The following is a 14,193-nucleotide window of genomic DNA, read 5'->3' as shown; positions in this document are numbered from 1 at the left end:
GCAATCAGACAGACTGAGTATGCGTCCCAGGAGATGTGGAGGAGAGGGAGGGAGGTGGAGGAGAGGAGGATCGGGTTAAATACTCCCTGGTGACTGTTTGCAGTGCGAGACTTTGGTTACACACACACACACACACACTCTCTTTCTCTCTCTCTCTCTCTCTCTCTCTCTCTCTCTCTCTCTCTCTCTCTCTCTCTCTCTCTCTCTCTCTCTCTCTCACACACACACACACACGCACTCAAACAGGTGCTCGCGCAAACACTCACAGCAGGTGAACAGTGCGTGGTATGAATGAAATGGATGCTATTTTTGTATTTTTTTCCTCCCGTGAATATGTTCTCTTCTAAAGATCTGTTGCCCCGTCTCTCTCTCTCTCTCTCTTGCTCTCTATCTCTCCATCCCTGTCGGTCTCCCCCCGTCTTTTGAACACGCACGCACGCACACACACACACACACACACTCTTCAGACCAAACCTCCCCATGCAGTACGTCCCTGACTTCCACAACACTGCGAAAAAACCCACGAGCTGATCACCATAGCAACACGTTATATATCTCCCGGCAATATTTATCCAACTCAGAGACACTAGAGTGAGGGTGGGGAAAGAAAAAAAAGAGAGAGAGGAGAAATGGAGAGAGAGAGGAGAGAAAGAGAGATGGAGAGAGAGAAAGAGAGAGATTGAGGAGAGAGAGAGAAGCAAGCGACGTGATGCAACTTCTCCATAAGGAGCGGTCATTAAATCTGCTGGTGTTACGCCTCTCATCCAGCAGGGGGCGCCAGCGCACAGCACATTTGCGGGAGCTGACAATCCAGACTGACACAGGAAGAGACGTTCAGGGCTCAGAACTAGATTCAGAACATACCTAAAAAAAATAAAAATAAAAGACGAATGAGAAATGGGTGGAGATAGAGGGTGGAGGGATGGAGATGGAGGGGTGGAGAGATGGAGGGGTGGAGAGATGGAGATGGAGGGGTGGAGAGATGGAGAGATGGAGGGATGGAGATGGAGGGGTGGAGAGATGGAGGGGTGGAGATATGGAAGGTGGAGAGATGGATGGAGGGGTGGAGAGATGGAGATGGAGGGGTGGAGAGATGGAAGGTGGAGAGATGGATGGAGAGATGGAGGGTGGAGGATGGTGGAATGTGTGGTCCACCGTTTTGCACCACCGCTTCACAGCAAGAAGGTGGTTTACTGCTGGCTCTGGGGGCGTGTCTTGTCTCTGGGGTCGTGTCCTGGCTCTGGGGGCGTGTCCTGGCTCTGGGGGCGTGTCCTCCCCAGAGCACTGGAAGGAGACAGATTCAGGAGATACAGAGAGAGGAGGAGACTGACTTACATAACTCACCTCTCTTTCAAGTTTATATATAAATATATATAATATACTGTATATATATACTAAAAATAACTGACTATCTGAAATCTGTTTTTGACCACACACACACTCACACAGAAACCCAATGAAAACCCAAACCTAATGCAAACATATGTGTGTGGATGTACTGTATGTGTGTGAGTGTGTGGGCGTGTGTGTGTAAGAAAGTGTGTAGGTGTGTGTGAGAGTGTGTATGTGTGTCTGTGTGGGAGTGCATATGTGTGGGTTTGTGTGTGAGTGGATGTGTGTGTGTGAGTGTTCATATGTGCGTGCGAGGGAGTGTGTGTATATGTGTGAGTGTGCGAGAGTGTGTGTGTGTGTGCTGTCACCTTGCTCTTGTACCCTGACATCATCCCTCAGAATGTGACTTCAACAGGTGTGTTCCCTCAACTGTCAGTTCTTGTTAAAGTAGCGTATGCCTGTGTGTGTGTGTGTGATGCTGACTCTGCTCTGAACTGAAAGTCTACTGAGACATTCTGTCCATTAAGCAGCTTTTTTTGCTTGGATGTAAACACACACACTGTCTCACACACTCTCACACACTCTCAGACCACTCTCTCTGGGTACCTCCAGGATAACATTTTATTTTTTTAACTTTCACCTCCCCATCTGTCTATCCATCCATTCCTTCATTCATCCATCTTGCAGTAGTTTCATATGTGTTCCTCTCTCTCCCTCACCCCCTCCCTCCTATTCTCTCCATCTCTCTCTCTTCTCCCTCACGCTCTCTCTCCTCTGCCTCACCCCCTCCCTCCCTCCCCATTTCTCTGCTCTTCATCCTGTTCCTCTCTTCTCTCCCCGTTTCAATTTCCCTCCATCATCCTCCCCTCCATCATCCTTCCCTGCATCATCCTTCCCTCCATCATCCTCCCCTCCATCATCCTCCCCTCCATCATCCTTCCCTCCATCATCCTCCCCTCCATCATCCTTCCTTCATTCTCCCTTAATTATAAAATGTTTAATATCAACATAATATAATCAAGGATTGTGTGTGTGTTTGAGTATATTTTAAAGCATTTGTGTGTGTGAGAGAGTATATGTTATGGCATGTGTGTGAGAGTGAATGTTAGAGCATGTGTGTGTGTTTAGGTGTTGAATTACATAGCAGGAGAGCTTCTCTGAGTCAATCACACTAATCTGGCCTGAAGTAGCAGCTCAGGAGGCCGTGTGTGTGTGTGAGAGAGAGAGCGTGTGTGAGAGAGCATGTGTGTGTGTGATAGAGAGCGTGTGTGTGTGTGATAGAGAGCGTGTGTGTGAGAGAGCGTGTGTGTGAGAGAACGTGTGTGTGTGAGAGCGTGTGTGTGTGAGAGAGAATGTGTGTGTGAGAGAACGTGTGTGTGTGAGAGCGTGTGTGTGGACACAGACAGGCAGACAGTAGAGAACTTATCCAAATCCCAGATTAGAGTGTGGTTCCTCAGAGGGGTAAAACGCCCCACCGTCACCATGACAACTGACTCCTCCTCACCTCATTAACTATTAAGTGCAACCATGTTTCATGCATGGTCATCTGTGTGTGTGTGTATGTACACACTTGTATAAACCCCCCCACACACACGCATATAAACACACACACACAAACATGTATAAACACACACAAGGCCTCCAGACTTCAGCTGCTTGGCCTGCAGCCGTGGGCGAAGAGTCTTTTGTGAGGAAGTGCATTATGGGTATTCTACTGCTGCCTGTGTTTGAGGCCAAGGCCTGAGAGAGAGAGAGGGAGATATTGAGAGAGAGAGAAAGAGAGGGAGAGAGAGAGAGAGAGGGAATTTTAACAGTGTTAAAAGGAGGAGCACCACCAGGAACACACACAAACTACCACCAGAAACACACATAGACCAGAAACACACAGACAACATGAACCTCTCTGCTGTGTGTGTTTCTGGTCGTAACAGGAGCATCGGGGGAGTTTCTCCTCAGTCTGCTCACAGGACGTCACCCATTAGGTGTGTGTGTCTGATTGTGAGTGTGTGTGTCTGATTGTTAATGTCTGATTGTGTGTGTGTCTGATTGTGAGTGTGTGTCTGATTGTGAGTGTGTGTGTGTCTGATTGTGTGTGTGTTAGTCTGTGTGTGTGATTATGTGTGTGTTAGTCTTTGTGTGTGCTTATGTGTGTGTATTAAAGCTAAATTTACTCCAAACACTGCTTCCATTTCAGCATCAAGTTATTAACCCAACCAGCTCCATGTGTGTGTGTTGCTACGGTGAACTCCCTGTGTGTGTGTTGCTACGGTAAACTCCCTGTGTGTGTGTGTTGGTACGGTAAACTCCCTGTGTGTGTGTTGCTACGATAAAATCCCTGTGTGTGTGTGTTGCTACGGTAAACTACCTGTGTGTGTGTTGCTACGGTAAACTCCCTGTGTGTGTGTTGCTACGGTAAACTCCCTGCATGTGTGTTGCTACGGTAAACTCCCTGTGTGTGTGTTGCTATGGTAAACTCCCTGTGTGTTGCTACGGTAAACTCCCTGTGTGTGTGTTGCTATGGTAAACTCCCTGTGTGTGTGTTGCTACGGTAAACTCCCTGTGTGTGTGTTGCTATGGTAAACTCCCTGTGTGTGTATGTATGCTTGTGTCAGTGTGTGTGTCAGTGAGTGTTAATGACTGACTCATCTCAACAGAACTGATATGCAATGTAAAGAACGGATTTCTCACACACAACGACTGGAAATGCTGACCACAGCCTGATGCTGAGAATAGCAGCCATCTCTCTCATCCCTCCATCTCTCTCTCCACCCCTCTTTCTCTCATCCCTGATCTAATTTCTCCACCCCTCTATCTCTCATCCCTCCATCTCATTTCTCCACCCTTCCTTTGATCTCTTTGACTTCATCCTTCCTGTGTCTCTCCTCTCCTCCCCTCTCATTCCTTCTCAATTCTTTTGGACTCCATCCTCTCCTCCTCCTCAACTCACCTTTCTCCTCATTTCACTTTCCTCCTCTCCTTTTTTTTATTCTCCTCCTCTCCCCCCATCCTCCCCTCTTCTCCCCTCTCCTCCTCCCATCTTCTCCTCTCCCCCCCTCCTCTTCTCTCCCCCCCTCCTCTCTTCCCTTCTCTCCCCTCTCCTCCTCCCCTCCTCTCCCCCCCTCCTCTCCTGTGGTTCACTCCAGTATTTTTAGTATGTGTGAGTAGGCGTCGGTTCTTATGAATTTTCATGGTTTGTTCACCGTGTAGGCTGACACTCTGCTCTCCCTCTCTCTCCCTCACACACACACACGTTACCAGAAAACACACTCACACAGACTGCTGGCAGCACACACACGCGTGTAGGCTGATGGTATCAGGGCAGCGAGAAATGAAACCAGATCACACCAATCTATATCTCTCTCTATACATCCCTTTCTTACGTTCTGTCTTCCTCCCTCTCTCTTTACTATTTCTTGGCCTCTCTCTCGATCTCCTCTCATACCCTCCTTTCTTCATTTCCAGGAGTTATTCTAAACTAAGTTAATTTACTAAACATTTTTAATTAAATTAACCTTCGTTAATTACCTTCCTCTATAATATCTCAATTTCCTAGGCATATCTCTGTGCATGTGTGTACAGTGTGTGTTCAGATGTGTGTGTGTGTGTGGAGCGTGTGATTAGATGTGTGTGTCTTAAGTGTGTGTTGAGCGTGTGTTTAGAAGTGTGTCTTAAGTGTGTGTTTAGAGGTGTGTGTTTAGAGTGTTTAGAGGTGTGTCTTAAGTGTGTGTTTAGAGGTGTGTGTTTAGAGGTGTGTCTTAAGTGTGTGTTTAGAGGTGTGTGTGGCCAGGGATGTGTGTGTGTGCATTTTCTCAGGAGTCAGTGTGTGATGCCTTGGGTGTAAGTGTGTGTGTGTGGGAATATAGAGCACGTATCTAGGAGATCCTGTCATTAAGATAGACCTTAACATGTGGAGCAGCTCAAATCTATTAATTAAATAAGAGGTGCGTTTCTGAATGTGTGTGTTCATGCGTGTCTCTGTGTGTGTGTGTTTGTCTGCTGGTAAGTAAAAGAGGTGCACTTCTTACTGTGTGTATGTGTTTGTATAAGTGTGTAGGTGTGTGTTCATGTGTGTGTGTTTGGGTGTTCCTGTGTTTGTGTGTGTGTGCAGGCGTGTGTGTTGTGTCCATTAGATGCAAGCATATGGATCATGTCAAAAAGAATTAGGCCATGGGCACCTAACATCATGTCTCTTTGCGAGTTAGACACACACACAGACTTCCTATACACTGTGTCTGACAAGTTGGTGATTTCCATAACACTACCCTTACTGTATGCCTGTGCATGGTGACTGTCGATTCCTCCCCTCCCCTGCCACCACTCTACTCTCTAGGTTTTGACAGATCTACTGCACTGGTGTGTACTCATTTGTAGCATGTGGCATTTGTGTGTGTGTGACTGTGTGTGAGACTGTATGTGACTGTGAGTGTGAGTGTGTGTGTGACTGTGAGAGGGACTGTGTGTGAGACTGTGTGTGTGTGTGTTTGTGTGTGTGTGAGACTGTGTGTGTGTGTGTGAGACTGTGTGTTTGTGTGTGAGACTGTGTGTGTGTGTGAGAGACTGTGTGTATGTGAGACTGTGTGTGTGTGTGTGAGAGAGAGACGGTGTGTGTGTGTGAGACTGTGTGTGTGTGAGACTGTGTGTGTGTGTGTGTGAGACTGTGTGTGTGTGTGTGTGTGTGAGACTGTGTGTGTGTGTGAGACTGTGTGTGTGTGTGTTCTGTGTTCCTCTCCTGTCCCACTTCAGCCCAGATTAGAGCGTCCGTCTCCTGAGGGAGAAAAATATAAAAATACAGCTTTTACCCGAACATAGACCTAAACACACACACACACTCACTCACACACAGGGTGCATTGTAAAAGCCTACAGAGCACAGGACCATGAGAGCCCTTGTTCAGCACTTCAAAAAGCCCTGTGCACTTTCCACGAGTAGACAACAAACTACCTAGAGAGAGAGGAGGGAGGGAGAGGGAGGAGGGAGAGAAGAGAGAGGGAGATAAGAGGGAGGGAGAGAGAGAGGAATGAAGGATGGGGAGGGAGAAACAAAGGTCTTAGAGGACTGTATGCAGAGAAAGGGGGTGAGAAAGAGATAGAAGGATATGCAGTAACAAGGCAGTTAGAAAAATGTAACCTTTACTTATTTACAATTGTACATTGGTGCTGAGTGACGAGCTAGTATATACACTTCACAAGTACATGGGTTCGAATCCCCCCCTCTGGTTCCCAGGTCTGATACACAGTTTTGGACTGGAAGACTGTGTCCTCATTCACACCCTGAACACTAGCCTTGAAGTGTACTAGCCTTGAAGTGTACTAGCTATGGGGTTGAAGTTAGTGCACTTGATTGTATGGGAGAGTCCACTAGTACGGGTCTATGGTTAGACCAGTAGTCTCAATCTTGACCTCAGACCTAGTACTCTAGTCCAGTAGTCCAAATCTAGTATGGGTCTAGGTCTAGTATGTGTTTAGGACTAGTACACTAGTATGGGGTATCTAGTACAGTAGTACGGGTGGATTAGGGTTAGGATGTGAGTGTGGACACAGACCAGTCTACCAGGGAAGGACATGGGTGTCGCAGCAAAACAGGTCCCCCAGGAAACACACATCATGCAGTAGAGTTCCTCATGACTGGTTTCAACACAACCAGACTGTGGGCTTAGTAATAAAGGTGATGTAAATACACACACACACACACACACACACACTCACTCACACACACAGACATACACACACACACACACACACAGAGACAACAGTAAACCCTATGTTAGAGACGGTCTGTACAGTGAAAGTCCCTCCATTAGAACTCAGTCACCAACATCAGAGCTGATTTACACAAAAGGCTAAAAACATGCTGGAGTCTTTTAACTATCATAATAAAAACACTTTGTAAATGAATCTACACTTATCACCATTCAAGATCTGACAAAGAAAAAGGAATGACATGTTTCAAATCAAGAAAGTCCTGTACAATAGTAGAGTATTATATTGCAACCTGATATTGTGCATATAGCTCAAACACCCATTTCTACACACACCAAGCGAGGGTTCTGCATACACTGGCACTCTACAGACAAGGCTGAGTGTGTGTGTGTGTCACAGCTGTTGTTCAGCTAATGGGATATCAACTCCTCTCCTCTTCCTTCATAATCCTGGGGTTGAAAATCAATCCCGTTTCTCACTAGATTATGGATTTCAGCGTGTGTTGTGTGTTTGTTTCATTAAGTAGCTCTGAACGTTTCCAGTTTCCAGAAGGATTTACTCTTTAATCCTACCTACCTACCTACCTTCTTTCTTACCTACCTACCTACCTACCTTCCTTCCTTCCTTCCATTGAAAAGATCAGATCCAATTGTGCTGCATGAACATCAGTAGAACATCATTAGAACATCAGTAGAACGTCAATAGAGAACATCAGTAGAGAATGTCAGTAGAACACCAGTAGATCACCAGTAGAATGTCAGTGGAACATCAGTTGAAAGTCAGTAGAGATCATCAGTTGAGAACGTGGGTAGAACGTGGGTAGAACGTGGGTAGAACGTCAGTAGAACGTCAGTAGAACATCAGTAGAACATCAGTAGAAAACATGTTTTTGGTCAGACCCCAGTGCTAGATGACACAGGGTATAAAATCTACAAAGTGCACATCTATAAACTCTGCCTCCTCACACACCCTACTATACAAACCTACTCTGTGGGGTGTGTGTGTGTTACCCTGTGTGTTGCTCTACTACAGAGCCTAGGGAAGCATGCTGTGTCCTGAATGTTGTCATATTGGGAAGAGAGATATGGTAGAGACCAATCAGCTAGACCAGACAGACAGATCAGCTAGACCAGACAGACAGATCAGCTAGACCAGACAGACAGATCAGCTAGACCAGACAGACAGATCAGCTAGACCAGACAGACAGATCAGCTAGACCAGACAGACAGATCAGCTAGACCAGACAGACAGATCAGCTAGACCAGACAGACAGATCAGCTAGACCAGACAGACAGATCAGCTAGACCAGACAGACAGATCAGCTAGACCAGACAGACAGATCAGCTAGACCAGACAGACAGATCAGCTAGACCAGACAGACAGATCAGCTAGACCAGACAGACAGATCAGCTAGACCAGACAGACAGATCAGCTAGACCAGACAGACAGATCAGCTAGACCAGACAGACAGATCAGCTAGACCAGACAGACAGATCAGCTAGACCAGACAGACAGATCTAGTCCCTTGCTGGGTTGGTCCATGACTATATTTGGTCAACTAGTTGGAATGTTCGATTGGTTGATTGATTGATTGGTATTTATGACATCATTTTTCTTCTAGTCAGTCTGTTTCTATGGAGACAAGACACAATCACTTGGTCTTGTCTCTCTGTCTGTGTCGGTCTGTCTGTTATGATGACTGGTGGTATTACTGTTCACAGCAGAACTAGTGCAACATCTAGGAAACTAGACCAAGGGGGAAGAGAGGGAGAGATAGCAGGAGGTCTCAGTTCCTCCAGGTGATCCAGGTGGTTTTACACAGCAGTGCTCTGTGCCCCTCCTACACACCCCCAATACCCCCTGCCTCACCCAGCCCTGCCTCACCCAGCCCTGCCTCTCCCAGCCCTGCCTCTCCCCAGCCCTGCCTCACCCAGCCCTGCCTCTCCCAGCCCTGCCTCCCCCCAGCCCTGCCTCCCCCCAGCCCTGCCTCACCCAGCCCTGCCTCCCCCCAGCCCTGCCTCCCCCCAGGCCTGCCTCACCCCAGCCCTGCCTCACCCAGCCCTGCCTCTCCCAGCCCTGCCTCCCCCCAGGCCTGCCTCACCCCAGCCCTGCCTCACCCAGCCCTGCCTCTCCCAGCCCTGCCTCCCCCCAGGCCTGCCTCACCCCAGCCCTGCCTCACCCAGCCCTGCCTCTTCCCAGCCCTGCCTCCCCCCAGCCCTGCCTCACCCAGCCCTGCCTCCCTCCAGCCCCTCAAAGCCAGGCAGGGCTCTGTCTCTCAGTCCATCTCAAGAGATTAAGTGTGTCTGTGTGTGTTTGTTTAAAGCATGCATCAGTAAAAAGTGTGTGTGTGTGTGCGGAGTGTGTGTGTTTTAAACGTGCATCAGTGATTGTGTGTTTCTTAAGCGTGTGTGTCTGAAACGTGTGTATGAGTATATATGTATGTGTGTGTGTGTGTATGAGTATGTACGTGTGTGTGTGTGTGTATGAGTATGTACGTGTGTGTGTGTGTATGAGTATATATGTGTGTGTGTGTATGAGTATATATGTGTGTGTGTGTGTATGAGTATATATGTGTGTGTGTGTGTATGAGTATATATGTGTGTGTGTGTGTGTGTGTGTATGAGTATATATGTGTGTGTGTGTGTGTGTGTATATATGTGTGTGTGTGTGTGTGTATATATGTGTGTGTGTGTGTGTGTGTATGAGTATATATATATGTGTGTGTGTGTGTGTATGAGTATATATGTGTGTGTGTGTGTGTGTATATATGTGTGTGTGTGTGTGTGTGTGTGTGTGGCGGTCTGCAAGAATCCGTCGGATGTCGCGGCCGCTTATTGTTGGCTATAAGCCATAAAAGATCGAAAATGGTTTTCTTTAAAAATTGAGATTTTTGACGTTTTGTATCGTTAACACCCTAAACTTCACTGTAATGACATATCAGCTAGCAAGATTTTCCAGCTATGTCAAATCGAATTATGAAACGGAGTGGAATCTTTGAATCCAGTTCTCTCTTATCACTTTTTGAAACAGGTCAACTTTAAATTATGTAACTTCAGTTGTGATAAAAGATATCTGAGTGATTTAAACAGATTTGTATTCAGGAGAGTTAGTAGTTTCCAAATATGTATCATACCTAGAAAGTCACATTTTCACCATGTGAAGGGTTTCCGCAGGCCGCCACATGTATGTGTGTGTAACTCAGACATCAGACTCTATGCTGGGCATACGTCGGTAGAGGCGTGGCCTGTTGCCACCAGCGCTGGAGGCCCTCGGCGCCGTCACGTAGCTGATTTGCTGAGAGGTCACGGGAGGAGGCGGGGCCACGTATGACATCATGGTGTTCTCCTGGGGGTAGAAGAACTGCTGCGTCGCTGCGGCGACGATGGCCGCCTCGTGCTGCTGGAGCTGTAGCTGTTGTAGCTGTTGTTGTTGTTGTTGCTGATGCTGCAGGAAGAGGTGGTGCTGATGGTGGTGATGCTGCTGCTGGTTACCGTGGTTTCCCAGCGTGAGCGCGAAGGGGGCGGGCGTCGGCCTGTAGATCTCGTGGGAGGAGCGCCCGTGGACGAGCCGGCCCCCTTGCACCGGCTGGGGGGCAGAGAGGAAGGGGTTGTGGGATGGCCGGTCGGGGTACAGGCTCTTGGAGCGGCGAGGGAGGGGGAGGGGGAGGCTGCGGTGGGAGGGGGGAGAGGGGGGAGAGGGGGGAGAGGGGGAGCTGTACGGCCGCTCGGACCGCATGGTCAGCACGTTGGCGTACGGCCCCTCCCCCTCCTCCTCCCCCCGCCCCCCACGGCCCCCCTGCCGGGGGTGGGACTCCGGGAGGTTCTCGTAGGAGGGCTGGCGGGGGAGGCGCTGCGAGGGGGAGGAGGGGGGGAGGTAGTGGCTGACCAGGCCGTCTCCCTCCCCCACCGGCCCCAGCTGGCTCTGAGGGAGGAAGTGAGTGAACATGTCGGTGGGGGCGGGGGCGGCCTGGGGGGGCTGGTAGCCGTGGTGACGGTCCTCGCTGATGTCGTAGAGGGTGGCGAGGTGCAGGCAGGCGTCGCAGCGCGTCTGGGAGCCGCTGCGGAGCGAGAACAGCCCGGAGCTCAGACGCCCCAGGCAGGAGCGGCAGTGAGGGCCCCGGGACGAGCCAGGGGCCTCGAACGAGCTCGCAGCCTTCTCCTTAGCACTGAGGGGAGGCAGAGGGGAGGGGAGGCAGAGGGGAGGCAGAGGGGAGGGGAGGCATGGGATTACAACACATCTGAAACAAGGAGAGACACAATACTTCCTGTCCCTGACTGTCTGTCTCTCTGTCTGCATGTCTGCCTGCCTGTCTGTCTGCCTGTCCCCCTCCCCCCTGGTACCTGGTGTGTGTGTAGGTGCTGCCTGTCCCCCTCCCCCCTGGTACCTGGTGTGTGTGTAGGTGCTGTACTTCCTGTCCTTGAGGGAGTGCAGCTCTGCGTCGGCGCTGTGGCTGTGGTGCAGCAGGGTTGCGCTGAGCTGCAGGACGGGGGCGTCGCCCAGGTGGGCGTCGCTCAGGTGGGCGTCGGCCAGGTGGGCGTGGCCGGGGGGGTAGAGGTCATGCTCCTCCCCTCCCTGGCTTTCTCGCTGGTAGAAGGGGGGCAGAGAGAAGGCTGCCCTGGTCGGAGTCGATGGAGTAGATCTTCTCCTGGCTCCTCACCCCCCTGCCCCGCCGGCCCCTAACCCCCCCCGCCACGCTTCTTCAGCTGATTGGCCGGTTTGAAGGCCGCCCTCTATGGCGGGGGCGGGGTCAAGGTCTTTGTGGGAGGCGGGGCGGCTGGAACAGTCGGAGATGTCGGAGCGGGGCGGGTCTTCTGGAAGGTAGCGCTGGCTTTTCATAGAGTGCAGGCCCCGGCGTGGGGGCGGGTCCAGTGAAAACTGGGCGACGCGATTGGTCCGGGGTTCTGCTTCAGAGTTTCCACGCTCTTCTTCCATAAGGCGCGTGGTTTGGAGGTGGGGCCTGAGAGACCAGGGGGGCGTGGCTCCCCGTTGTCGGCGTGGCAACGCCGAGGTCCGCCTTGTTGGGGTTCCCGTCGCTGAGGGAGAGAGGATGTTGGTGTGTTCTGTTGTCCCGGAAACGGAGTGGCATTGTTAAGAAGGGTCTTTTGTGTCGCCCCGACAACGACAGGAAACCTTGGAGACCAGCAGCGTTTGCTATAGAGACCAGCTGGGCCTTTAGGAGAAAGACTGTGAACAGAGTTTCCTGTGGAACATCAAAGACATGGATAAATTGAAGATATATATTTTGGGGGCTTTTTTATGCTTTACTTGACTATTTGTAAGTGAAGTGTGACAGGAAAGGCGGAGAAGGAGAGAGAGAGAGAGAGAGAGAGAGGAGACGAGAGAGAGAGAGAGAGAGAGAGAGAGAGAGAGAGAAGAGAGAGAGAGACTAGAGAGAGAGAGATGAGGGAGAGAGGAGAGAGTGTGTGTGTGTGGTTGTGAGGAGAGTGTGTGTGTGAGGAGTGTGTGTGTGTGAGTGTGTGTGTGGAGTGTGTGTGAGTAGTGTGTGTGTGTGAGGAGTGTGTGTGTGTGAGGAGTGTGTGTGTGTGTGAGGAGTGTGTGTGAGTGTGTGAGGAGTGTGTGTGTGTGAGTGTGTGTGTGTGTGAGGAGTGTGTGTGTGTGTGTGTGAGGAGTGTGCTGTGTTGTGATTGAGTGTGTGTGTGTGAGGAGTGTGTGTGTGAGGAGTGTGTGTGTGAGGAGTGTGTGTGTGAGGAGTGTGTGTGTGAGGAGTGTGTGTGTGTGTGAGGAGTGTGTGTGTGTGAGGAGTGTGTGTGTGAGGAGTGTGTGTGTGTGTGAGGAGTGTGTGTGTGAGGAGTGTGTGTGTGTGAGGAGTGTGTGTGTGTGTGTGTGAGGAGTGTGTGTGTGTGTGTGAGGAGTGTGTGTGTGTGAGGAGTGTGTGTGTGTGAGGAGTGTGTGTGTGTGTGAGGAGTGTGTGTGTGTGAGGAGTGTGTGTGTGTGTGAGGAGTGTGTGTGTGTGAGGAGTGTGTGTGTGTGTGAGGAGTGTGTGTGTGTGTGAGGAGTGTGTGTGTGTGTGAGGAGTGTGTGTGTGTGTGAGGAGTGTGTGTGTGATGAGGAGTGTGTGTGTGTGAGGAGTGTGTGTGTGTGTGAGGAGTGTGTGTGTGTGTGTGGAGTGTGTGTGTGTGAGAGAGTGTGTGTGTGTGTGTGAGAGAGTGTGTGTGTGAGGAGTGTGTGTGTGTGTGAGGAGTGTGTGTGTGAGGAGCGTGTGTGTGTGTGAGGAGTGTGTGTGTGTGTGAGGAGTGTGTGTGTGAGGAGTGTGTGTGTGTGAGGAGTGTGTGTGTGTGAGGAGCGTGTGTGTGTGTGAGGAGTGTGTGTGTGTGAGGAGTGTGTGTGTGTGAGGAGTGTGTGTGTGTGAGGAGTGTGTGTGTGTGAGAGATGCCGTGAGTGAGTGTGTGAGGAGCGTGTGTGTGTGTGAGGAGTGTGTGTGTCGATTGTGAGGAGAGTGTGTGTGTGAGGAGTGTGTGTGTACTTTGCCAGACATCATGTCCATGAGGAGAGTGTGTGTGAGGAGTGTGTGTGTACCTTTGCCCGACATCATGTCCATGAGGAGAGTGTGTGTGTGAGGAGTGTGTGTGTACCTTTGCCAGACATCATGTCCATGAGGAGAGTGTGTGTGTGAAGAGTGTGTGTGTACCTTTGCCAGACATCATGTCCATGAGGAGAGTGTGTGTGTGAGGAGTGTGTGTGTACCTTTGCCCGACATCATGTCCATGAGGAGAGTGTGTGTGTGAGGAGTGTGTGTGTACCTTTGCCAGACATCATGTCCATGAGGAGAGTGTGTGTGTGAGGAGTGTGTGTGTACCTTTGCCAGACATCATGTCCATGAGGAGAGTGTGTGTGTGAGGAGTGTGTGTGTACCTTTGCCCCGACATCATGTCCATGAGGAGAGTGTGTGTGTGAGGAGTGTGTGTGTACCTTTGCCAGACATCATGTCCATGAGGAGAGTGTGTGGTGTGAGGAGTGTGTCGTGTACCTTTGCAGACATCATGTCCATGAGGAGAGTGTGTGTGTGAGGAGTGTACCGCGATCTAGTGTACCTTTGCCCGACATCATGTCCATGAGGAGAGTGTGTGTGTGAAGAGTGTGTAGCTGTACCTTTTGCCCAGACAACATGTCCACTGAGGAGAGGTGTGTGTGAGAAGTGTGT

General features: G+C 50.2%; 1 protein-coding gene across 1 annotated transcript in view; it reads right to left on the bottom strand.

Moving 5' to 3' along the window:
- Positions 1-10,219: 10,219 nt before the first annotated feature.
- Positions 10,220-14,193, bottom strand: part of grin2ab (glutamate receptor, ionotropic, N-methyl D-aspartate 2A, b) — a 41,446-nt gene continuing 37,472 nt past the window's right edge. The window contains 8 exon segments of the mRNA XM_062448945.1: positions 10,220-11,196; positions 11,416-11,621; positions 11,623-11,685; positions 11,687-11,764; positions 11,766-11,905; positions 11,908-12,133; positions 12,136-12,180; positions 12,182-12,215. Of these exon segments, the coding sequence (XP_062304929.1) occupies positions 10,230-11,196; positions 11,416-11,621; positions 11,623-11,685; positions 11,687-11,764; positions 11,766-11,905; positions 11,908-12,133; positions 12,136-12,180; positions 12,182-12,215 (1,759 nt within the window). The 3' untranslated portion in view covers positions 10,220-10,229.

Source organism: Osmerus eperlanus, chromosome 22 (genome assembly GCF_963692335.1).
Source record: "Osmerus eperlanus chromosome 22, fOsmEpe2.1, whole genome shotgun sequence".
NCBI classification, from domain to species: Eukaryota; Metazoa; Chordata; class Actinopteri; order Osmeriformes; family Osmeridae; genus Osmerus; species Osmerus eperlanus.
This window is presented reverse-complemented; position numbering and strand designations above follow the sequence as displayed.